General features: G+C 44.3%; 1 protein-coding gene across 1 annotated transcript; it reads left to right on the top strand.

Moving 5' to 3' along the window:
* Nucleotides 1-1,253: 1,253 nt before the first annotated feature.
* LOC136507188 (aspartic proteinase CDR1-like) lies at nucleotides 1,254-1,919 on the top strand. Its single transcript, XM_066501987.1, has one exon. The coding sequence runs from the start codon at nucleotides 1,254-1,256 to the stop codon at nucleotides 1,917-1,919; it is 666 nt and encodes a 221-aa protein (XP_066358084.1).
* The last annotated feature ends 21,554 nt before the right edge of the window (nucleotides 1,920-23,473 follow it).

Here is a 23,473-nt window from a genome sequence, read left to right as displayed (position 1 = left end):
TTCTTCCTGCCTCTCGACTACTACGGCCTCACTGACCACTTGGGTCGTGGCGGCGACGTAGAGCAAGAGAGCCTCGCCCTTGGCTGGCGGTACTAGAATGGGTGGATTGGTGAGCAATGCTTTGAGTTTGGCGAGGGCTTCTTCGGCCTCGAGGGTCCACGAAAAGCGTTCTAATTTCCTCAAGAGGTGGTACAGAGGCAAGCCTTTTTCGCCAAGGCGCGAGATGAAGCGGCTCAGGGCCGCAATGCATCCCATAACCTTCTGTACTCCCTTGAGGTCTCGGATCGGCCCCATGTTGGTCACGGCCGAGACCTTCTCCGGTTTGGCTTCGATGCCGCGTTCCGAGACTATGAATCCAAAAAGCATGCCTCGGGGGACCCCGAAGACACACTTTTCGGGGTTAAGCTTGATGCCCTTTTCCCTGAGGCATGTGAAGGCTATTTCCAAGTCGTCGACGAGATCACTGGCCTTCCTGGACTTGACCACGATGTCGTCCACGTAGGCCTCGACGGTCTTCCCGATGTGCTCGCCAAAGACATGGGTCAAGCACCGCTGGTTTGTGGCCCCTGCGTTTTTTAGGCCGAACGGCATAGTCACATAGCAGAACATGCCAAATGGTGTGATGAAAGAAGTCGCGAGCTGGTCGGACTCTTTCATCTCTTACATGCCAAGTCGCGACAAAACAATGAAGATAAATTTTATATGTAAATTGTAGACCTCGATGAAATCTACAACTTTGTAGTTTTGAGTTTTTTCATTTGAGGACAGTAAGATGCTCGAAAAAATAATATAAAATTTCAGCAACATATTTTGTCACGTGATGAGACTCAAATTTCAAAAAATAGAAAACCCTTCAATACGATGTCGGATGAAGATAATTTTTATATGTAAATTGTAGACCTCGATGAGATCTACAACTTTGTAGTTTTGATTTTTTCATTTGAGGACGTTAAGATGCTCGAAAAAATAATATAAATTTTGGCGCTCCCAAAAATATCAAAAGTTACTGTTCACCCGCAAAACCACCGAGCCGGTTGAAAGTTGAACTTTTTCGAGAGTTGGAGGGCCAAAGTTGTCCGGTTTTGAAGTTCGATGTTGAAATCCGGACTTTGGTGAAAATTGGAGGGTATAAATTGGACTTTACCCTTAAATATAAGCCGGTAATAAAATCCCCAGTCCCGACATGTACAAATGCATGACGATGCTGTGAGTAACAATAAAGCTAGGTTAGGTGCTGTGAGTAACAATAAAGCATGTTCTACGGCCTCGAGGCGGGCGTCATCGGCCTCGGCGACAAGCGTTACTCCTTCTTCAACCAGATGGCACGGCTGACGACCTACAACGCCTTCGCCTACTGCTTTCCCGGCGACCACCGCGCCGAGGGGTTTCTCATCGTCGGGCCGTACCCGCAGAAGCTGGAGCTCGTCACGACATTGATCAGGGGGTACGGGCGTAGGCAGCACGTCTACTCGGTTCTGCTGCTGGGCATCGCCGTCGACGGGAAGCCTCTGGAGGTCGACGGGCGCCAGATCCTGGTGGTCGACTCTGGGACCGATGACACCTTTGTCTCGTCCTCAGTTTTTTATGCTCTCGCCGAGGCGATAGCGTCGGCGATGCAAGATAAGGCGTATTACCGTGAGTACGGTCGGAAGGTCTGCTTCAGGCCTGCCGGCGGCGAGCCGGTGAACTGGAGGAGCTTGCCGACGGTGCAGATGCAGCTCCTAAGGGCTACGCTGGAACTGCCGCCGGAGAATGTGTTCCATCAGCAGTCAACTGATCGCATATGTTTGGCGTTCCAGTCGAATGACGCTGCTGGCGTGCCGGATGTTCAGATTCTAGGGAACAAAGCTCTGAGATCTTTCAGGGTTGTCTATGATCTGCAGAAGATGACCTTTGGCTTCCAAGCCCGGGCGTGTTGAAAGGAGTTGCCTCGGCCATGTACTATTTAAAAGAGATACTTCATATACCGTTCTTAGGCCCTCCACGGTGTTAGTGTTAGCCTAAAATGAAGCTTAGGTCTCGATTGACACAGCTCAGCTTTACTAGTAAATAAAGTTTAAAATAGCCGGCAATAGCTGCTGGACAAAGTCACAGCTAAGATACGTCACTTTTAGCGCTAAGAAAAGTAAAACGCTAATAGCCCGATATAGCTGGAGATTGCGGCTAATTGGGACAAACTTAGCTACCGCTAAACTATGTCAGGCCAGGAAATTGACCAAGCGGCCCACTAAAACGTGTGCCACTGCCGGCCCATTGCTTTACCCTTCCATCCAGCCCAGGAAAATAACGTAACCCTGGCATCTTCTCATATCTCTGACTCATCTCGTTAGCCCATTGCTTTGCCTATCCATGCAGCCCATTGCTTTGCTACAGCTATATGAGATTTGTCATTCGATATATTGCTTCTTCTCTGTTTTTCCTTTTGTTTAAGAAAAACAGCTAAACGGCTTAGCTGAAGCTATCTCCGGCTATAGCTGGGCTTAGCTGCATTGGAGGTCAACAGCTAAGAGGCTTAGCTGGAGATTTAAAACTTTTGCTAGTAAAGCTATTTTTTTAGAAACAGCTTCATGAACAACTTTTTAGGTGAAGCTGAGTTGTTTTAGAAAAATTGTTTGGCAAAACAGCTTCACCAACTACTTCATTATGGATGGCAAAGAAAAATGAGGGAGAGAGCTAGAATAAGCTATTTTTTTCAGCTTCATCCCACTTCATTTCCTTATGAGAGAGAAAGAAAAACAGTTTCACCCATGAAGCTATTTTAGCGATGGGTGTTTGGCAAAAAAACAGCTCACAACAGCTGTGAGCTGTACCGACAGGCCCTTAATTTTTTTTTATTAAGTGAAGCTTAAAATGAAAAGAACAAAAAAATTTGGGAATCACTCCACACGCTGCAATAGGTGTCCACACACTGCAATAGGTGGCACCGACGCCAGAAATTTGAGGAGCAAGGCAAGTACTTGCCTCAGTGCCAACTCTATATAAAAATACTACTCAAAATACTACTCATATGCCATCCGGTCATGATGTGAGTGTCAAGCATGAAGATAAGAACAAACTGCATCGGAGTTATTGGGTCCCACTAGTAGTGCTATCACGTATTCATGCCGTAGTCTTGATGAGTGATGTCCTTTTTTTTAAGCAAACAAATTAGGTGAGGATTATCCGCATGAGCACTGTAGGGACCATACGCATGACATGTGGATCTCAACTAAATATGGGAGGAGAGAGAATTACAGTAAACTCATGCAGTAGCAGCACAATACGCACAAGATCCGTGTAGAATGGTCCATACCCCATTTTTTCCCTTTTTTAACAGTGTAGGACCTATTATTTTTTAAGGACTATTTCATTCACATGCAGCTCCTAAATTTGTCTAGAGTTCTCCTATAACTCCTAATACCTAGGATTTCCATTTCTGACACCCTAAACTTATATTATTGTACCAACCCGGTCCAAACCCTTATCTGACGTCGCCCGAGCACTGATGTGGCTGCCAACGTGGATTGGGCAGGAGGTCCAAACCTTAAACTTGCATTAATGTACTCTTTCTAGGTTTCTCTCTCCACAAACTCCACCGTGGAGCAGCTTCACAAACTTCAGGTTTTAATGGAGCACCTATCTAAGTGCTCTCAGAACTTCATCCTTTTTTTTCGATCTGTATGTGTGGAGCTAAAACCGTTTGAAAAAAAAAACATAGATGGGAGCTAAAAAACATGGATCGGAGCAGTCCCCACCCCCTAAGTATGCAAGAGTGTAATCTATGACCTATATAGAACCGATTTTATTACAAATACAATGAATATAAGATCTAATAAGCACTAGAAACGCAGATAAACCTGAACAACTAATAAGATAAAAAAGGTTAAGCCCGTCTTGCTACAAAAATGAATGCAACCAAAGACTGGATATAATTTACACTAACATTTAAACTAAATATATATCGAAGATCACATGGTGCAATAAAAAACATGACAATATATATCTTAATATTGTTAACAAGACTTTGTTAACATAGCTTCCACACTAATTTTCACTAAATACATAAGAAAAACATCCTATACAGTCATAATAATTCAAAACATTTGGCCATTAATGAGATTGTTAAGGCCAGTCCAATTGAAGATTTCATCTCACTGTTTTCAAAACTCCCATGTATTGGAAATAGTGTGGAAAAGTTTTATTCCATTAAACTCTTTTCATCATATGAAACTTTTATCATATCTCATCTCTCTATTAATACAATGCCACATCAGCTTATAAAATACTCATGAAACCCTGATCTGCCATTCACGCTGACTTCAAGCAAAACCAACGAAAAAACACTATTTTGTTTGCACTGCTCAATAATGAATATACAAGACCCTAGTCGACTTTGATGATGAACCTATGTCGATTCCGCCTAGATTCACCCTCTCCCCCCCCTATCTAGACATGTGTTGTCAATGTTGTATATATATACGATGAAGAACACATCTTTAACGATGTTTTACCATTGACTGCATGTCATGAGGGTACCCGGGACGATGATTTGTTTGGAGGGGTATCGGTGTATGCAGGAACTCGATGGTGAACGCAGGGAGACAACAATTTATACTGGTTCGACATGCCACAAAATCATGGTGCCCTACGTCCAGTCTGGGGTAGATAATATATTACGCGCTGCGCTATCTGTAGTATTCTCTCTATCTTTCTCTATATGATCTCATCTATTTGTTCTCTTATTTTGTTGGGGTCGTATGTTGAGGTTGTACTGATCTAGGGAGCCCTGCCCTCCTTTATATAGTCCAAGAGACAAGAGTCCTAGTCGGTTACAAAGTAGAAGTCCTTGTCGATGTTTGACCACCGATAGCCTGCCACGGGGGTCCCCGGGGCAGATTGTTCAGGCTTCAGCGTATGCGGAACTCGACGGTTAACGCAAGAGACAGTCAATTTATCCTGGTTCGGACCCTTGATCTTTGATCGAGTAATAGTCCTACGTCCAGTCGGCGTTAGCCTTTGCGTTGGATTGATTGTAAAATGTTGTATTGTGTTGTGTACCCTTCTCCCCTTCTCTAGGAACCCTACCCTCCTTTATATAGTCAGGAGGTCAGAATCCTAGTCGGTTTACAATGAGAGTTCCTAGTAGGATTACAGAATAATACTACTACTAAGATTACATAGGAAGAAACCTAGTTAGATTAGATCTTCTCTCTTCCTTGCAGGGTATCCTGTGGGTCCCGCACTGACAAGCCCCCGAGCACTTCATGGTTGAGCTTTGGAAGCCTCGTCTTGTTCTTTCAGGTCTTGCCGAGCAGGAACAAGCGTCGTCCGAGTGCTTTCTTGAGCAAAACTGTGTAGCGCTCTTTGAGATCTTCACGTGGTGTGTACCTTTTGAAGAAAAAAGTACTCCTCTTTGGGTGTAGCCCCCGAGCCTCTTGCTATTTGGTACAAGGAGCAGGAGGGTCTTATCTTGAAATCGCTCTGATCCTTCGTTGAAATGTTCTCGAGCATGTACTCGGGTTCTTTATCAAAAAGAACTCAGATATAGCTCGGTCCGGCTTCTTTTTGTCATGAGTCCTTGAAGTAGTTTTGTCTTGAAGAAGTCTTCTTGGTGACGTGCGCTTTTTCGAAGAAAAAAGTGCAGTCACTGAGTGTAGCCCCCGAGCCTCTTGCTGTTTGGAACAAAGAGTTAGAGGGTCTTGAGTCTGATTTGTTCCAGGAACTGAAATCTTCCCCTGTTGCAGCCTCTGAGCATTTATCCGGGTTCTTTGATTCAAAAAGAACTTGTATGCATTGTCTTGACATATTCTCTGGTAGTTTGTTATTTGTCAGGTATAGTTGTATGGTGGTGGTTGAGTGTAAATGTTGCCTGTTCACGGGTTGTACAGTGTTGGCATATCCTTCCGAATATGCTCGTCTTCGAGTATTGTTCCCTCTCGCCTGAGTCTTCCATTATTGAGTCATGTCTTTTCACTGTGTCCTTTGTTAGGCTTGTTTCGTTGGTACTCCTAGTCCATGTGCGCCGCTCCTTCGATCTATAAATACCCTCCCGGAGTGTTTGTTTTCATCCATTGAACATTTTGTTGAAACCTTCATAGTCATGAATATGGTAGTTTGTGAAGTAGAGCAGCCCCCGGGCGTGTTTTGTAGTTCCTGTGTGTCTTGTCGTAGCTGGAGGAAGTCTTGTGATAGGGATTAGAGGTAGACTAATCCTGCAACAGCATTGTACTTGGAAGTACGTGGTGGTAGTTGGAGGAAGTCTTGTGATGTGGGATGCGTTCCTTCATCCAGCAGTTCTAGGTTGATCTTCCTTGCCCGCCCTACGACTGTCCGGTGCAGATCAACACCTGATCCTGCATCACGTTGGGCTTGGGTAGATAGATGCCTACCGACTTCTCCGGGTCTATGTGTGTCCCGCCGTGCTGCTGATTTCTGCCTTGGATGCACTGCGTCCGTCCTTTGAAGAAAATAGTGTAGCTGAGTGCGGTTTGTTCTATCGAGTATCAATTTGGAGCACGTAGTCGTTCTAGAGCCTAGCTGTGTCTGGGTTCCTCTTTGCTACCTTGATTGTTGTAGTACCGAGTTCGTTGGGTCTTGTAAGATTTGTAATCTTCTATTTTTGAAGTCGCATGTAATGGAAAGAATCTTGTCTTCTGAGTTGTCATTCATTTTTCTACTGTAGTCCTGGTTGTTCATGAGATTCCCGAGTTCTTTATGTAAGAACTAGGTTCTTATGTTCCTTATGAGGTAGCCCTTCATTTCTTCATGGTTGACGGGTTGTTCTTGTAGTAATCTGATAACTCCGTCGTGGTGCTGGATGGATAAGTCTGAAATCTGCCCGTTGAATTGTACCGTTGTGTGGATTTGTGCCTTCCGTCATTTTAGCTGTGTCAGTAAATGGACCGTTGCGTTCTCACACCGTGCTTTAACGGGCCTGGTGGGCCGTTTTTATCGCTGTAAAATCTATTTAAAGACCTTTCATCTTCTTTTTCTTTACTGCCCTTCTCTTGCCTTGAAACCCTAGCTTTCATAAATCCATCGTCGCCATTGCCGCCGCCATCTTAGCGCCGCCGTCCAAGCCTTCTCTTCCCCTAGTTCTTTCTTGCCTCCGTTAGTACATGGGTAGGAAGAAGGCCACGAGCAAGTTCCAGGCAACCTTCGTGGATGAGGAATCATCACTTTCCATGATTGAGAACCAAGAGTTCGTGGCCATGAGGGCTGCCCAGAAGGCTTGGCCGGCTCCGATGACAACTGAAGATCAGCTTCGAGAACTTGTCAGCGATGGTTTGATCCAGAGCAAGGATATTGCTGAATGGAGAGTTCTAGGCGAGCATCGGGTCCCTGCTCTAGGTCCTGGTGAGATCGTTCTTTTCGTCTCCTTCATCCGTGCTGGGCTTTGCCTTCCTGCCTCTGCCTTTCTTCATCAATTTCTCAGCTATTTCAGGATTAGCCTGAATCATCTTGCTCCCAATGTAGTCCTTCACCTTTTTGTCTTTGTTCATCTTTGTGAAACTTTCCTTGGAATTCCCCCTTCTCTTTCTCTCTTTCGCTACTTCTTTCGTCTGAAACCCCAACCCCGTCGCGAAGACACCAGTGTTCTTGGTGGCTGCGGGATTCACTTTCGCCAGGGTCTTAAGAGCAAGTTCTTTGACTATGACCTGGTTGACTCTGTGAGGGATTGGTGTGCTGACTGGTTTTACGCCGCCAATCTGATTCCTTCTCTTGTTGTTCACTCTGGATCTGGTCCCTTGGTTAATGACCAATGGGATAAGAATCATGTGACGTCAGCTGAGGTTCAGGTGATCCAGCCATTTCTTGATAGGATAAGTATTCTAAAACAGTAGGGCTTGACCGGCTTCGATATTGTCTCGAGCTTTCTTCATTGCCGTGTTCAGCCTCTGAAGGAGCGAGAGAACCTTGGCTTCGAGTACTCTGGGGCTGAGGATCCTTCACGCATGGTCCCTGCCCTTGAGTTGACCAACAAGGAGGTACTCGAGTGTCTCCAGAAGATGCTGAAAGGAGCAAGCGTTGTCCCACTTACTGTCTCTGAGTACTCTGCCAACAACCCGCCTCCAGCTCTAAGTCGTTTTCTCTTTGTGCAGGTACTTTCTGTATTTCTTTTGCTGTATCCATTTTTGCTTAATTTTCCTTGTCTTGTTGTTTTATTCTTTTTGTAGGAATTGGGGCGCAACTTTGTTGACCCGATCCCCCTTGATGTCCTCCCTGCTGTGGTGAATACTGGGGAGAACCTTGCTGGGGCTTCTGTAACCAGTAAGTTCCCAATCACCACAGTGTTTCCTAGAGTTTCTTCAAGAGTTGTTGATGTATATGAAGAATATGTTCCTCGTCCAGTCCCTCGAGGTCCTCGTAGTGTCTCGAAGAGGGGGTGAGCGGATGGCTCTTCATCTGGTTTACCTGCTTCCAAGAAGTCTCGCCAGCCAAGTACTCGTCCAGGTACTCCAGTTGTAGCTAGCATGCTCTGAGGTGAGCATATTAATACACTCTGTCCCTTTGTCTTCTTGTTTTTATCTTGAACCGAGTACTTTTGTTCTTTTTTTAGCTGGCGCTATGGTGGCCTTGGTCGAGACTGAGGAAGAAGAGGACGATGATGCACCCCTTATCATGCGGCGGTGAGTTGTTTTCTTATTTTCCTACTGTTGAATCCCTCCTCTTTGTTTCGACTTTGGTCTTGATCTTTTTGTAGTAAGCGGTCATCGGGTATGAGTTCTTCCAAGGCTCCTGCACCGGGTTCTTCTATACCTTCGGTGCTGAGTTCTTCCGTAGCTCTAGTTATTTGAGTCCGTAACCCCCATACAACCTTGGGTAATTCTTCAATCTATTTTGATCCATAGTCTATTAGTTCTTCATACAATCTTGGTTTTAATCCAGCTAGTATGAGTCCGTTTGCCCTTTCGACCTGTCCGTTGGCCTCTGGATGTGCTACTGATGTGTAATCTATGCTGAAGCCATAATCTTGTGCCCAACTTTTGAATTATGTAGCTGTGAAGGGAGAACCCAAATATGTGATGATTCGATTGGGCATGCCAAAGCGGTGCATAATATCTTGGATGAACTCGATTGCTTTGGTTGCGCTGTATTTTACGAGTGGTTTGTATCGATCCACTTGGTGAACTTGTCGATTGCTACGAAGATGTACTCAAAGCCGCCTTTTGCTTTATTGAGGGGTCCTACTTGATCCAGCCCCTAGCAGGAGAAAGGCCAAGTAGGTGGGATGCAGATGAGGTGGTGAGCTGGCACATGAGCCTGTCTTGCGAACATTTGACAACCTTTGCATCTTCTGACGAGTTCTTCTACATCTTTCAAAGTGGTTGGCCAGTAGTAACCGGTGCGGAATGCTTTTCCGACTAGTGTTCTTGAAGCGGCGTGATTTCCACATCAACCTGAGTGTATTTCGTCTAGGATCTCTTTGCCCTCTTCAAATGAGACACATTTTAGGAGTACTTCTGATGCTGCGGCTCTTCTGTAGAGCTTGTCTCCTACTAGGACGTAGTTCTTGCTTCTGCGAACAACTCGGGTAGCTTCTTATTTTTCCGCTGGCAACTTATTTTCTTTGATGTAATCAATAAAAACCTGGGTCCATGAAGTGGTGATTACCAAGATCTGGTTGTCTTTGGCTGAGATTTCAGGGGTTATCTCACCGGGTTGTTTGATAGAGGGAGCTGATAGCTCCTTTATGAATACACTGGGTGGGACCTTCGCCCTGTCTGATCCAAGCTTGGCGAGGATGTCTACCACAATATTAGAATCGCGCAGGACGTGTAGAATTTCTAATCCTTGAAAATGTTTTTCTACCTTTCGTATTTCAGCACAGTAAGCGCCCATGTTTTCTTTGGTGCAGTCCCAATCTTTGTTGACTTGATTGATTACTACTGCTGAATCTCCGTAAACAAGTAAACATTTGATTCCGAGGGTAATTGCCACCCGTAGCCCATGAATGAGGGCTTCGTATTCTGCCTCATTGTTTGTAGCCTACCATAATATCTGAAGGACGTACTTGAGTTGCTTTCCATCTAGAGAAATTAGGAGGACGCCTGCACCGGCTCCGCCTAGCTTGAGTGATCCATCAAAGTACATCTTCCAATGATCAAGGATGGTACTTGACACAGGTTGTTGAATTTCTGTCCATTCAGTAACAAAATCAGCCAGGGCTTGAGATTTAATTGCCTTTCGTGGGGCGAAATCAATATTGAGAGCGCCAAGTTCAACTGCCCACTTAGATATGCGCCCCGTTGCATCTCTGTTGTGTAGGATGTCTTCGAGTGGGAAATCTGTCACCACAGTAATCCTATGGCTTTCAAAATAGTGGCGAAGTTTGCGTGAAGTAATCAGGAGGGCGTAGAATAGTTTTTGCACATATGGGTACTAGATTTTTGATTCTGACAGTACTTCGTTGATGTAGTATATGGGGCGTTGTACTTTATATATACGCCCTTCTTCTTCTCTTTCCATGACGATTGCTGTGCTGATCACAGTAGAAGTTGCCACAATGTACAGCATCATGTCTTCGTATTTCTTTGGAGGTGTGAGAACTGGTGAGGATGTGAGATATGCCTTGAGTTTCTTGAAAGCTTCGTTGGCTTCTTCTGTCCACTCGAACTTGTCTGTCTTCTTTAGCAATTTAAAGAAAGGTAACCCTTTTTCGCCTAGTCTTGATATGAAACGATTTAGTGCCGCCATGCAGCCTGTTAGCTTTTGCACATCTTTGACACTTCGAGGAGGGCCCATCTCTGTTATGGCTTGAATTTGCTTGGCACTTGCTTTGATTCCGCGATGACTGACCAGGAATCCGAGTAGTTGTCTCGAAGGAACTCCGAATACACATTTGTTTGGATTCAATTTCCACCTCCATCTTTTCAGGTTTTCGAAGGTTTGCTTTAGATCTTCAATTAGTGCATCTGGGTTCTTTGTCTTTACCACTACGTCATCCACGTATGCTTCTACATTTTCGCCGATGTGATCACCAAGGCATGTTTGAATAGCTCTTTGATAGGTGGCTCTAGCATTCTTGAGTCCAAACGACATGGTTTTGTAGCAGTAGGCACCGAACGGAGTGATGAAAGATGTCTTGTTCTGGTCTTGTTCTTTTAATGCAATCTGGTGATATCCTGAATAGCAATCAAGAAAGGATAATAGGGCGGATCCTGCCGTTGAGTCAACTATCTGATCAATGCACGGTAGGCCAAATGGATCTTTTGGGCAGTGTTTGTTGAGATCTATGTTGTGGATGCACATGCGCCACTTGTCTATATTCTTTTTCTATACTAGAACTAGGTTTGCTAGCCAATCTAGATGAAGGATTTCTCTGATGAACCCAGCTGCTAATAGCTTCATGATTTCTTTTTTAATTGTTGCCTTCTTGTCGGATGAGAATCGTCGTAGCCGTTGCTTCAAAGGCTTGGAGCCTTCATTGATATCAATTCTATGCTCAGCCAACTCTCTTGGGACCCCTGGCATGTCGACCAGCTTCCAAGCAAATATATCCTTGTTGTCTCGAAGAAAGTTGGTGAGCGCAAGTTCCTATTTTGCTGATAGGTGGGTGCTGATGGTTGCCGTTTTTTAGGGATCACTGGTGCCCAGATCGATTTGCTTGACGTCAGCTTCTTTTGGTGGTGCTAGGATGCTGGGTTTTTTAGCCGGTATCTCTAACTCTTCTTGGCTTACTTCTACGGCAATAGTGGCTATTTCTTTTCTACCATTGTCGGCTTGTGCTTTTGCTGCAATTTGGATTGCCTGAACATCACAGTCAAATGCGCGCTTCAAATCACTTCGAAGAGAGAGAACTCCATTAGGCCCTGGCATCTTAAGCAACAGGTACAGATAATGCGGTATTGCCATGAATTTTGCTAGTGCTGGGCGCCCGAGGATTGCGTGATATGATGAATCGAAGTCCACGACTTCAAACTTGATGAACTCTGTGCGGTAGTTCGAGGGAGTCCCAAAAATAACCGGTAGAGTGATTTGTCCAAGTGGCATTGCTGCCTTGCCAGGTACTATGTCATAAAAAGGTGTGCTTGTTGGTGTGATCATCCCGGCGAGTTTTAGTCCCATCTTTCTTAGAGTTTTTGAAAAAATGATGTTGAGTCCGGCTCCTCCGTCGATTAATACTTTTGTAACAGTCATACCGACAATGGTCAGATCTAGAACCAGTGGGTAATGGCCTGCGTTTCCTACGCTGGTCCAATGGTCTTCTCTTGAGAATTCGATTGGATACTCCGACCAATTGAGATATCTTGGTGTAGCGGGTTCTGCTGCCATGATGGTTCGTAACGTTAGCTTTTCTTGATGTTTGCTTCTGGAATCTGGAACCCCGGCAAAGATTACTGCCACTGTCCCTCTGGATTTTTGGAATCCCTTGTCTTCATGGTTGTTCTCATCTTTTTTCTGATTGTCTTCTTTAGTGTTCTCCTTACTATCTTTTCTTGTGTATCAATCATTGAAGGTGTAGCAATTTCTGATGGTGTGCTTCCCATTAGGGTGCAATGGGCAACGTATGTTTTCGATGTTGTCATATCTTCTGGGTTTGGAAAACTTCCTTGATTTGTCAGCCATTGCCATGGTGTTGTCTAGTCCACGTTTTCTTTCCTGATGTCTGCTTTTTCGGGTTGTCTCGGTTGCTTCTATCCGGGAACCTTTCTCATGTCTTCTCTTCTGTAATAATCATCTTTTCTACTGTTCGTCTGAATTCTTCATTATTTCTCGGATTTTCTTTGTAGAAATCTTGAAATTGCCACCTAGCCATGATTCCGTGAGAGAAAGCTTCAATTACTTCTCGTTTGGTGATGTCATGTACTTGAGCCCGTAGTTCACTGAATCGTCGATAGTAATCTCTGAGACTTTCACCTTCCTTCTGCTTGAGTCCTTTTAACTCTGCGTGGGTGATTGGGTGTGTAATGATACCTACGAAATTTTCACAGAAAGCTCTTTGTAAGTCCTCCCAATTTCTGATTGATCTTGGATTCAATTTGTTGAACCATTAGAGAGGCATGGTTTCCAAGGCCATGGGAAAAAATAGGGTCTTGATATCGTCGTCTCCTCCGGCTAGTTCAATCGATTGCGAGTATATCCTGAGCCACTGCATTGGTTCAGTCTTGCCATCATATTTAAAGTGGTTGGACGGTTTGAACTTGTGAGGTAGTCGTATTGATGCAAGTCTGCTTGCAAAATAGGAGAATCTATCGTGTGTTCCGGCTTCTTTGAATTCTGATTCGGCACCTCCTTCTGGCCAACTGTCGTTTTGATGAGAGTAATCCTGCGAGGCTGTCTAGGCAGGCGCCCTGCTTTCGGTCTTTCTTGGTTGTTCAACTTGGTGGCTCTTACTATGGTCCCTTCTACTTTCTCTGTTATGACTTCCACTTGGTCCAAGTCTCTCGAAAGCGTACTTTCTTTGATTTTGATCTTCTTGCCTATGGGTCGTTGATCTGGCGGGTAGTCTTGAGTGGGTCCTTTCTTCGTGCGTCCTTAGGGCTGCTGACCAAAGAAAATCCCAAAGCTGTTCTTGTTTTTCACTGGGATGTGAGGTCGCTCTGAGTTCTTCTAATGCTTCTCGGATCTTATCGTAGGGTGTATTTGCCGTGCGTCTTTCCTCGACTTCTCGTTGTGATTTTCTTCTATCGTACTCAGCCAATTCTGACTCATATCCGATCCAAGCTTCCTTGCGTTGCCTAGCACAGTGTTGGCGTCCTTGTTTCAACTTGTTTTTTCTTTCTCTAGCTTGTTTCTGATTCTCGGTCTCACCATCGTAGCCCTGAGCAAAGGGTGATATGTTGGATTCTGATTCATCTGATGACCTAACATCGGGCGCTTCTGGTGGGACCAATGGTGATCGAGGACGGCAAACCATGAGTACTTCCCGTGCATGAACTGTTCTGTTATTGGCGTTAGTTTCCACACTATCGGAGTTGCTGATAACTTTAGTAGAGGCCTCAAGGTCACAGATCGAGTCTCCTTCTTGGTAGGGTAGAATTATCGTTGTCATCATGTCGACCAGTCAGGTATTGCTATCCTCAAGAATAGAGCCCGGCCAGTGGACGATGCAATCTTGAGATGTTATAGTTAGTACGAGACCTTCCTGAGCTCCCTTCAGTGGCATTCTAAGCACCGGATCGAGGAATCCTTCGCGCCGTGTCTGATAAGATGTTGCCATGTTGTGAAGTCCGAACGAAAAAGGATCCGGCTTCTTGAAAAGATTCTGCATGTACTCCGAGTTGTATTCTTGATAGGCCAGGGCCGCATTCTTAAGCCCCATCAGAAAAGAACTCAGTTTCCCGAAAGAACTCGGATAAGATTCTATCTCAGATGTGGAGCCTGAGTTCGAGTCGGATGCGCAAAGCCACGAAACCTGAGTTGAATCAGACATCATGAGCTGCGCGAATCTTTCATTGATTTGATCTGTCGTAGTCGCCGAAATACAATAGTCTTCATGGTGATTCGAATCTCGAGGAGATGGTTCTAGAGCTTGCCATTGTCGTTCGCCTCGTAGATCCATGAGCCGAAGATGAAAGTTGATCCCGTAGAGAAGATCATGTTGTCGAGGTCCATCGAGCTCTCGGATGCAAATTCGCCAAAAGCCCCTACCTGGCGCGCCAGCTGTCGATGTTTGACCACTGATAGCCTACCACGGGGGTCCCCGGGGCAGTATGTTCGGGCTTCAGCGTATGCAGAACTCGACGGTTAACGCAAGAGACAGTCGATTTATCCTGGTTCGGACCCTCGATCTTTGATCGAGTAATAGTCATACGTCCAGTCAGCGTTAGCCTTTGCGTTGGATTGATTGTAAAGTGTTGTGTTGTGTACCCTTCTCCCCTTCTCTAGGAACCCTGCCCTCCTTTATATAGTCAGGAGGTCAGAATCCTAGTCGGTTTATAATAAGAGTTCCTAGTAGGATTACAGAATAATACTACAACTAAGATTACATGAGGAGAAACCTAGTTAGATTAGATCTTCTCTCTTCCTTGCGGGTTATCCTGTGGGTCTTGCACCAATAGTCCTAATAGGATTACATAATAGCAATGCTACTAGGATTACGTATGGGAAATCCTAGTTGGACTAGATATTCTCTCTTCTATGTGGGCTATCCCGTGGGTCCCGTATCGACAAGCCCCTGAGCATTTCATGGTTGAGCTCCAGGAACATCCTTGTTCTTTCCGATCTTCATCTTCGAGTTCTTGTATCTATTCTGGGTTCTTCTGCAGTGACTTGAGATGGTCTTCTTTTATTTGGTTGGTTCCCTTGATTGACGCGCACTTTCTCCCCTGAGCCTCTTGCTTTTTGTGATGAAAAAGCTGGAGGGTCCTTTTGGTCTATTCTCTCTGGGTTCTTTCTTTAGTGAGTGTAGCCCCCGAGCCACTTGCTTCTTGGGCATTCAGAATCTGTCCTTGAGAAAAAGTTTGGGGGTTTTCTTTTTGAGGATATGTATCATGTAGCCCCTAAGCCTGTGTTCGAGTACTTGTAATTACATATAAGTTTTTGATCCATCTGAGTTGTTTCTGGACTTTTTCGACCCTTGACGTGCTTCATCTGGGTTGTTTCTGAACTTGTTTAATCCTTAATGCACCTTTGTTTGGGATGTTTTGTTCAATCCGGGTTGCTTCTGCACTTGTCTCATCCTTGACGCACCTCGTCTAGGTTGTTTTTTATCAACCTGGGTTCTTTCTGAACTTTTCTGATTTTTGACGCACAACGTCTTGGTTGTTTTGTTCAATCAAAGTTCTTTCTAAACTTGTCCAATCCTTAACGCACCTCGTCTGGGTTGTTTTTTTATCATCCCGGATTCTTTCTAAACTTATCTGTAATTTTGACGCACCTCGTCTGGGTTGTTTTTTGATCAACCTGGGTTCTTTCTGAACTTGTCTGATCCTTGACGCATCTTGTCTGGGTTGTTTTTTACCTATCCGGGTTCTTTCTGAACTTGTCTGATCCTTGGCGCACCTCGTCTAGGTTGTTTTTTGACCAGCCTGGGTTCTTTTTGAAATTGTCTGATTTGTTGGTTGAGTAAGGTAGCGCTCGGGAGCGTGTCCTTCCCAATGGCATGGTACAGATGTAGCCCCTGCATGTTAAATTTAAAAATATGCTATAATTGACATTCCAGATAGAAAGTCAGGAGCATGTCCTATATATGAAAAAATAATTAGGGGTGGGCCCTGGTACTATGAAATGCATGTAAAATTTTTCGCGTCTTGCTCTTGTTAGGCCATGTAAACTCCTCAGGTAGCGTCATGTTACGTTTAAGCACCATGGTCCATGTTATCGCTGCTCATTTATCAAGACTTAGGCATAGAAGAGCCAAGGCTTAATAGATTAAGGCATGCGCTACCCAAGTCCTTTAGCGACCGTTAAGAGAAGACTAGAATAGTCAGCCTGCGCGAAATAAAAAGAATGTGTCGCGTCTTGCTCTTGTTAGGCCATGTAAACTACCCAGGTAGTGTCCTGATACGTTTAAGCACCTTGGTCCCTGTTATCGCTGCTCATTTATCGAGACTTATGCACAGAAGAGCCGAGGCTTCACGGATTATGGCATGTGCTACCCGAGTACTTTAGCGACCGTTAAGAGAAGACTAGAGTGCATGATGCACACCCATTGGGTGTCATCCCGACTACAAGCTCGGAGATGTGGAGTAGTCGTGGATAGTGCGACCACAGAGGCGCACGAAAATTATTCGGAAATATATTAAAAATTAAAATTTAAAGCGTGAATTAGCTTGATTGTAGGCCGAGTTGTCAATCGCCACAGCTGAGTAGTTGGCATGGCGTTCAAGTAGTTGGCGTAGAATTCGAGTAGATGGAAGCACCTAGGCTTGATAGCTCGCTTGTCGTTTGATGTAGTCGAACAGACTGATGCAGTCGAACAGTTTGCTTGTGGCTCGGAGTCGATTGTTTGAGACGTGAAATCCCGTCGCAGATTGTCGTTGTTGTGAACACAACGAGTTGTCAACGAGAACCGCTGCGAGTTGCGGACGAGGGCCGACGAGTCGTGGATCTTGAGGTCCATCGAGCTCTCGAACGCAACGCACCGAAAATCCTTACCTTGCGCGCCAGCTGTCGATGTAGTATTCTCTTTATCTTTCTCTATCTGATCTCTTCTATCTGTTCTCTTGTTCTGTTAGGCTTGTGTGTTGAGGTTGTGCCAATCTAGGAAGCCCTGCCCTTCTTTATATAGTTCAGGAGGCAAGAATCCTAGTCGGTTACAATGTAGAAGTTCTAATAGGATTATATGATAGCAATGCTACTGGGATTACATATGGAGAATCCTAGTTTGACTAGATCTTCTCTCTTCTATGTGGGGTATCCCGTGGGTCCCTCATCGACAATCTTGGACCATGTTTGGTGTGATTAGTTGCTAATAGTTAGCTAACTAATATACTTTTTAGCTAATACTCCCTATATTCCAAATTATAAGTCGCTTTGATTTTTTTGTTCATCCATTTTTCTATATATCTAAACATATTATTATATTTAGATCCATTGTAAAATGGATATAAAAAAGTCAAAGTGACTTATAATTTGGAACGAACGGAGCATTAGCTAGTTTAGTTGGACCAATGAAATTATTGTTAGTTGGGTATTCCACTAGCAATTAGCTAAACCTTTTTGATCCAAGGAGCTAACTATTAGTTTTATAGACCCAAACGTGGTCTAAAAGCATCTCCAATCATTCTAAAAAAATACTCCCTCCGTACTCGTAAAACATGTCATTTTGGACAAGGTTTGGGTCAACCATTGGGAATATAAATCATCAATACCTTTTAAGTTGTTGAGGTTGCAAATGTGAAAGTTATATAAATGGATTTGTCTTGAAAAATACTTTCATAAAAGTATACATATATCACTTTTCCATAAATATTTTTATAAAAACAAGAGGTCAAAGTTGTGTTTTGAAGACCGTGTCATTGTCCTAAACGACATGTTGTATCAGTACGGAGGGAGTAGTTGGTAAATTAAGGAGTTTTCAAGTGGCTAAAAAAAAGTTGGGAGCACATTTGTTGAGTTTTTACATTAGTTTTCAAAACCACGCTCCTAAAATATAGAAGACAATTTTGAATCATGAACCCCGAACTATTTCTAGATCATCCAAACCGCTTTTATACTTTCTTTCTCTCTTACATGTTTGTATTGAAAACCATGTCCTATTCTTTATTTTTCCCATGTCCTTCCACCTCTATATTGGTAGAACCATATGTGCGCTTATAATTTTCACATGATTGGGTTGATTTTCACAAGTGCGGAAAGATTGGGAGTTGAGATATAGAAGTTGTTGGAGACTAGTTTTTCAATCTTGCAAAAAAAAATATTAGGAGTGGGTTTTGAAAACTCTTGGAGATGCTTCAAGTCTAAGGCCATAAGAGATACGGTATTGTAAGTAGGCTAGCTTGTCAGAGTAAAAACAGGTGTTCACCCATAGGAACACACGTGCACGTTGCTTTTTTTAGAGAGCAGGTGTACATTGCTAGTATACTAAAATTCTAAAAACTTTATGCGGAAAAATGAAACATTTTTTTGTAAATTTAAGCTCTAAGAGCATCTCCAAGAGTTTGCCAAATTTGACTTAGCAAATCTTATGTTTTGCCAACTCTCAAAACCATATGGCAAGTTAAAAAACAGCCCATCTCTAATGGTTTGGTAATTTGGACTTGGCAAAATGAAAAAAGAAGGCTCACAAGTCTTATATTTTTTTGCGGACGGTCTGTGTTCCACGCGCCGTCGCGTGACGCTCTTGTTCCTCGCGCGAAGCCGCCGCCGCCGCGTCGTTCCTTCTTGTTCAACTTTAGAAGTCAGTCCATGGACACGCTGAGTGTCTTGTGTGAGCGGAAAGTTCAGGTCATCCAAACCAGCAAGATCATGATCACCATTCAGAAGAATGTCCGTCAAGAATCCACATCCTTCCATTGCAATGAATCTACAAACAATATTACAAATGAGATCAACACATACGGATGAAAAAATACGGTACCATCAAGTTTACAAATGAGATCAACACATAAGCATGACCATCCGACCTAGCCTCAAACATAGCTACACGATGAGTACCGACAGAAGAACCCTACGTGACCAATCACACCATCAGATCGACATGAATAAACACCGAACAAATAGAGGGCATCAGGACGACATCAAGACCGTGACCATCAGATAGAGGGTAGCAGCACGACCTAGCGACACCATCAGACCTAGCGTCAACCCTAGCTACACGATGACTACCTACAGCTGAAACCTAGCGTACGTGACCATCAGACCATCAGGGACCTATCGTTAACCCTAGCAGATGTCGGCGATGATCAACGAAGAGGAATAGATGGAAGAACGAACCTCAACGATGGAACGGCGCAGATGGGGTTTGTGTTCGTGCGATGGGAAGGAAGAACGGCCAGCCCAGCCACCGGCACCGATGGGGTTTCTGCTCGCGCGAAGGGAAAGAACAACGACTGCGGCGGTCCTGGCTTCACGCGGGATAAAGGCGCGATCGGGAGAAGGAGAAAAGACCGCTTCGTGCGCGCGGGAGAAGGATCGGCGCTGCGCGAAACACCGATGCCAAGTTGCGTTCCAGTTGGCATCTTTACCAAGTTGGGGAGGATATTTGCCAAGTTGCCAAAAATGCCAAGTTCATTTGCCAAATTGTTGGAGAGCACTTTTTCTTGTTTTGCCAAATTTTTGTGGATGCCAAGTTCATTTGCCAAACTCTGACAATCGTCCGGTTTTATAGACTGGCGACTGTTTTTGTTGACGGGCCATTTCGGCCTCACTCGGCCCACATTCACTCTGCTTTCACTTTGGCTTATCAGTTTGCTAGTGACCAGTGTCGCCGGATGTCTCTTCTAAACCCTGCTGCTCCCCTTGCTTAAAACCCTGCTGCTCCCCATCGCGTTGTAGAGTTTCCGTTTTCCTTCTGCTAGATCATACGGTGACTCGTTGAGTGCCATTTTCCTTTTGCCACCTTACTGATCAGAACTAGATGTTCTGCTACGGCTCATTTTCTTCTCGACAGGTTGTGTAGTGCCTTGTGCCAAACAGGGCTGTGAATTACTGGTGTTTGGGTCGTTTCTCGGGCGATCTTTGCACCACTTCGTTTCTTGCATCCCTAGGACATAATACGTCTAAAACACTTTATACTCGTGTTAGTCTTAGACTTGTGTTGTCATCTAAATCACCAATACATAGACTATAGCTTTTTTTATCTTTCTTTGTTTCTTGAGCTTGTTTGTATCTTAACACTTTTCCTGGTTTAACTAATTTACTGTAGGGGCCTTGGCCCCTCCATAGTTTTAAAAAATGATCCTGAGAACAAACAAACAATAGTAAAATTATGTAAGATGTTTGTACACAACTAGACACAACCACATAGGGGTAAATATTTTTTTCCTTTCATTTTCCAATAGAGTCGCTAAAAAAAGTATTGACACTAATTCGATCACACACCATCAAGTGCATAATTGCAAGGGCCGTACACGATCGAGACACGCAACCGAGGTAGAGGTAGGTATAAATAGCGATGCTGGCTAGGGGTCGGCGAGACTGATCTGATATTTGTCAGGGAGGAGCATAGCAGGAGATGTCTAAGGATCAGCAAGGCAACTTAGAATGCCAGCAAATCTTGTGTACAAAAGTGTTGGACACCAGGAGATTGGAAGAGTTTGAGGATAAAAAAGTGTAGTAGATTGGTTTTCAATTGATCGGAAAGATAGAGATCCCTCAATTAGCCATGATCCTGTCATATAAATAGAGGTGAGTGATCGTATCCTAGTAGAGAATACAAAATTTATTCCACACAGAATTTACAAGATTAATTTCCTGCGAGATAGAGGAGTTGCCAACAAGAAAACTCGAAATAATCTTGGACTACCAAAATCGGCTCAAACCGGTTCTAAAACTGGGGCCGAGGCTTTGCTTCTTTTTTTTTTTTTGAAATTTGTACAAATGTCCCAAATTTGATCTTCAATATAATTCATTTTTCCAGCTCATTTTTTACTCTCTCGATTATATTTTGGCTGTCACACGTAACACGTCCCTTCTCAATTTGATCTGCAAAACTGGAATATTGGGCTATTGGCCATTGGGCCCTTGCTCACGGAGCTGGCTAAACAGAGTTGTCCAGTATTACGTATCCCAGGACAGCCTAGGCCGCCTGGGGCTTAAGTTCAGAACTGATTACTCACTACTAGGATTAACAACAAAAAGAGGCTTCAGGGCATTACATCCCGCCATCGACCATTGCAGGGCGGTGTCTTTGATCTCCGCTAGCTTGGCATGTGCCGTCTTCCTCTCCTCTCTGAACACAATTGCATTTCTGCATCTCCAGAAGCTCCACAAGGTTAGGATTGACATGGTGTGCTCCTTCCTTCCTCCTGAGCTCAGTAGTTGTTGGAAGCAATCCACCAGTTCGCTCGTGTCCTCCCAGGATGATAAAGGGCATTCGAAGAAGAGGTGGTGCGCGGTCTCCAGGTTTCTTTCACACAATGCACAAAAATAGTTGTTCTTCCATTTGCGCAATTGCAAGCGAGCCGCTGTCCATAACCTGTCTTGAAGCAGGAGCCACAAGAAGAATTTGCATTTGGCAGGTGCCCATGGTTCCCAGATCAGCCATGGAAAAGTCGAGTATGTTTGTCCAGAAAATTGAATCATGTATGCTGATCTGGTCGAGTACTGGCCTGAACTCCCAAGTGTCTAGGTGATGCCATCGTCCTCGCTGCTTTCCAAGTCGGGGCGGTGTGAATCTATGGCCCTCCAGAAATGGAAGAAATCGCTCAGGAAGTGGTGGTTCAGGTTGTACGCAATGTCGCGTACCCAAGTGTCATCTTGTAAAGCTTCTCTAACCGTCCTGTTCTTCCTTCAGCTGTGTGCGTACAAGCGCGGCCATAGGCTGGCTGGGGTCCTTCCGTCAATGCCAGTTGGAATTCCAGAAGGATCAGGCCTTCTCTGTACTCGGCCTATATAACCTTTTTTTTAGCCACTACTACAGAATGCTTAACTGCAGCGGGCAATTTTGGTTTCCCGCGGCTGGCAAACGCGTCCGCCGCGGTGAGAAGGTCACGGTAAATCGTGAATCCACCGCGGCGGGCGCCAGTGCCCGCTGCAGTAAACCTATTAGCAGCGGCGGGCACTTTAGAACGTCCGCCACGGTAAAGCTGAGGAAAAAAAAACAAAAAAAAACCCAAAGCCCACCGGCGAGCCCATATCCCGAGCCCGCCAGCGAGTCCAATCCCAGCCCGCAACCCTAGTGCCGCCGGGATCTTCGCATCGTCGCCGTCGTCGTCCCTGGATCCGATTGCCTCCACCTCTTCACACCGGATGAGACTCAAATTTCAAAAAATAGAAAACCCTTCAATACGATGTCGGATGAAGATAATTTTTATATGTAAATTGTAGACCTCAATGATATCTACAACTTTGTGGTTTTGAGTTTTTTCATTTGAGGACGTTAAGATGCTCGAAAAAATAATATAAAATTTCAGCACCATATTTTGTCGCGTGATGAGACTCAAATTTCAAAAAATAGAAAATCCTTCAATACGATGTCGGATGAAGATAATTTTTATATGTAAATTGTAAACCTCGATGAGATCTACAACTTTATAGTTTTGAGTTTTTTTATTTGAGGACGTTAAGATGCTCAAAAAAATAATATAAAATTTCGACGCCTCCCGAAAATATCAAAGTTACTGTTCACCCGCGAAACAGCCAGAAGGTTGAAAGTTGAACTTTTTCAAGAGTTGGAGGGCCAAAGTTATCCGGTTTTGAAGTTCGAGGTTGAAATCCGAACTTTGGTAAAAGTTGGAGGGTGTAAATTGGACTTTACCCTAATTTTTATGGTCTTAAGATATATCACTACAATTCACGTATTCAAAGATACACCGACATACTTTGTTGTTTATATCTAAATAAATTCTGCCATGTTGTACACTTCTAACGACATCAGATCGGTGCACATCTATAGAGATCTTTAAATGTGGTGAGTTAGCTACAGTGCTCCGTCGGTTTCCTCTCACAGATCGCCATTCATCCATAGTCCGTTAGTGAACAGTATAATGGGACCCTGCTAACGAACAATATCATTCACTGTAGCACATACCCGTTGTTGTTCCTCCATTTTCTTCTCCCCCACGCCAACACACCTCCTCTAAAAAAAAACTCGCCCGTGCTTCCTCTCCTATATATATAGTTATACTATCAACATATATAGTTCTCGAAGCTACTTCTGCTGGTTTTTAGGTGGTTCTACACTGGTTTCCATGTGGCCTGGTTCTGCCCCTATTTATTTTTTATTAGACGGAAGGAGCAGGCACGAGCTGCTATCGTAAATTCAGCTCCCTATATCCACGTAGCAGATGAGTTCTGCCGACATCCATCCATTCGTACCTGTCAATCCTCTTCGAGAAGAACCTGTAGCGTACGTGGCGCCACCGAACTTAATTTGTGCCGTCCAGGCCCCAGCTAATTAATTAATTTTACTAGCTGTGGCTACGTAGCGACGACTCGTGGCTGC

This window comes from Miscanthus floridulus, chromosome 15 (assembly GCF_019320115.1).
Source record: "Miscanthus floridulus cultivar M001 chromosome 15, ASM1932011v1, whole genome shotgun sequence".
NCBI classification, from domain to species: domain Eukaryota; kingdom Viridiplantae; phylum Streptophyta; class Magnoliopsida; order Poales; family Poaceae; genus Miscanthus; species Miscanthus floridulus.
The sequence above is the reverse complement of the archived record's forward strand: the minus strand, read 5'-3'. Positions and strand labels throughout refer to the sequence as shown.

Coding starts and splice junctions, on each gene's coding strand:
- LOC136507188 (XM_066501987.1), top strand. CDS start 1,254: ATGTTCTACGGCCTCGAGGCGGGCGTCATCGGCCTCGGCGACAAGCGT.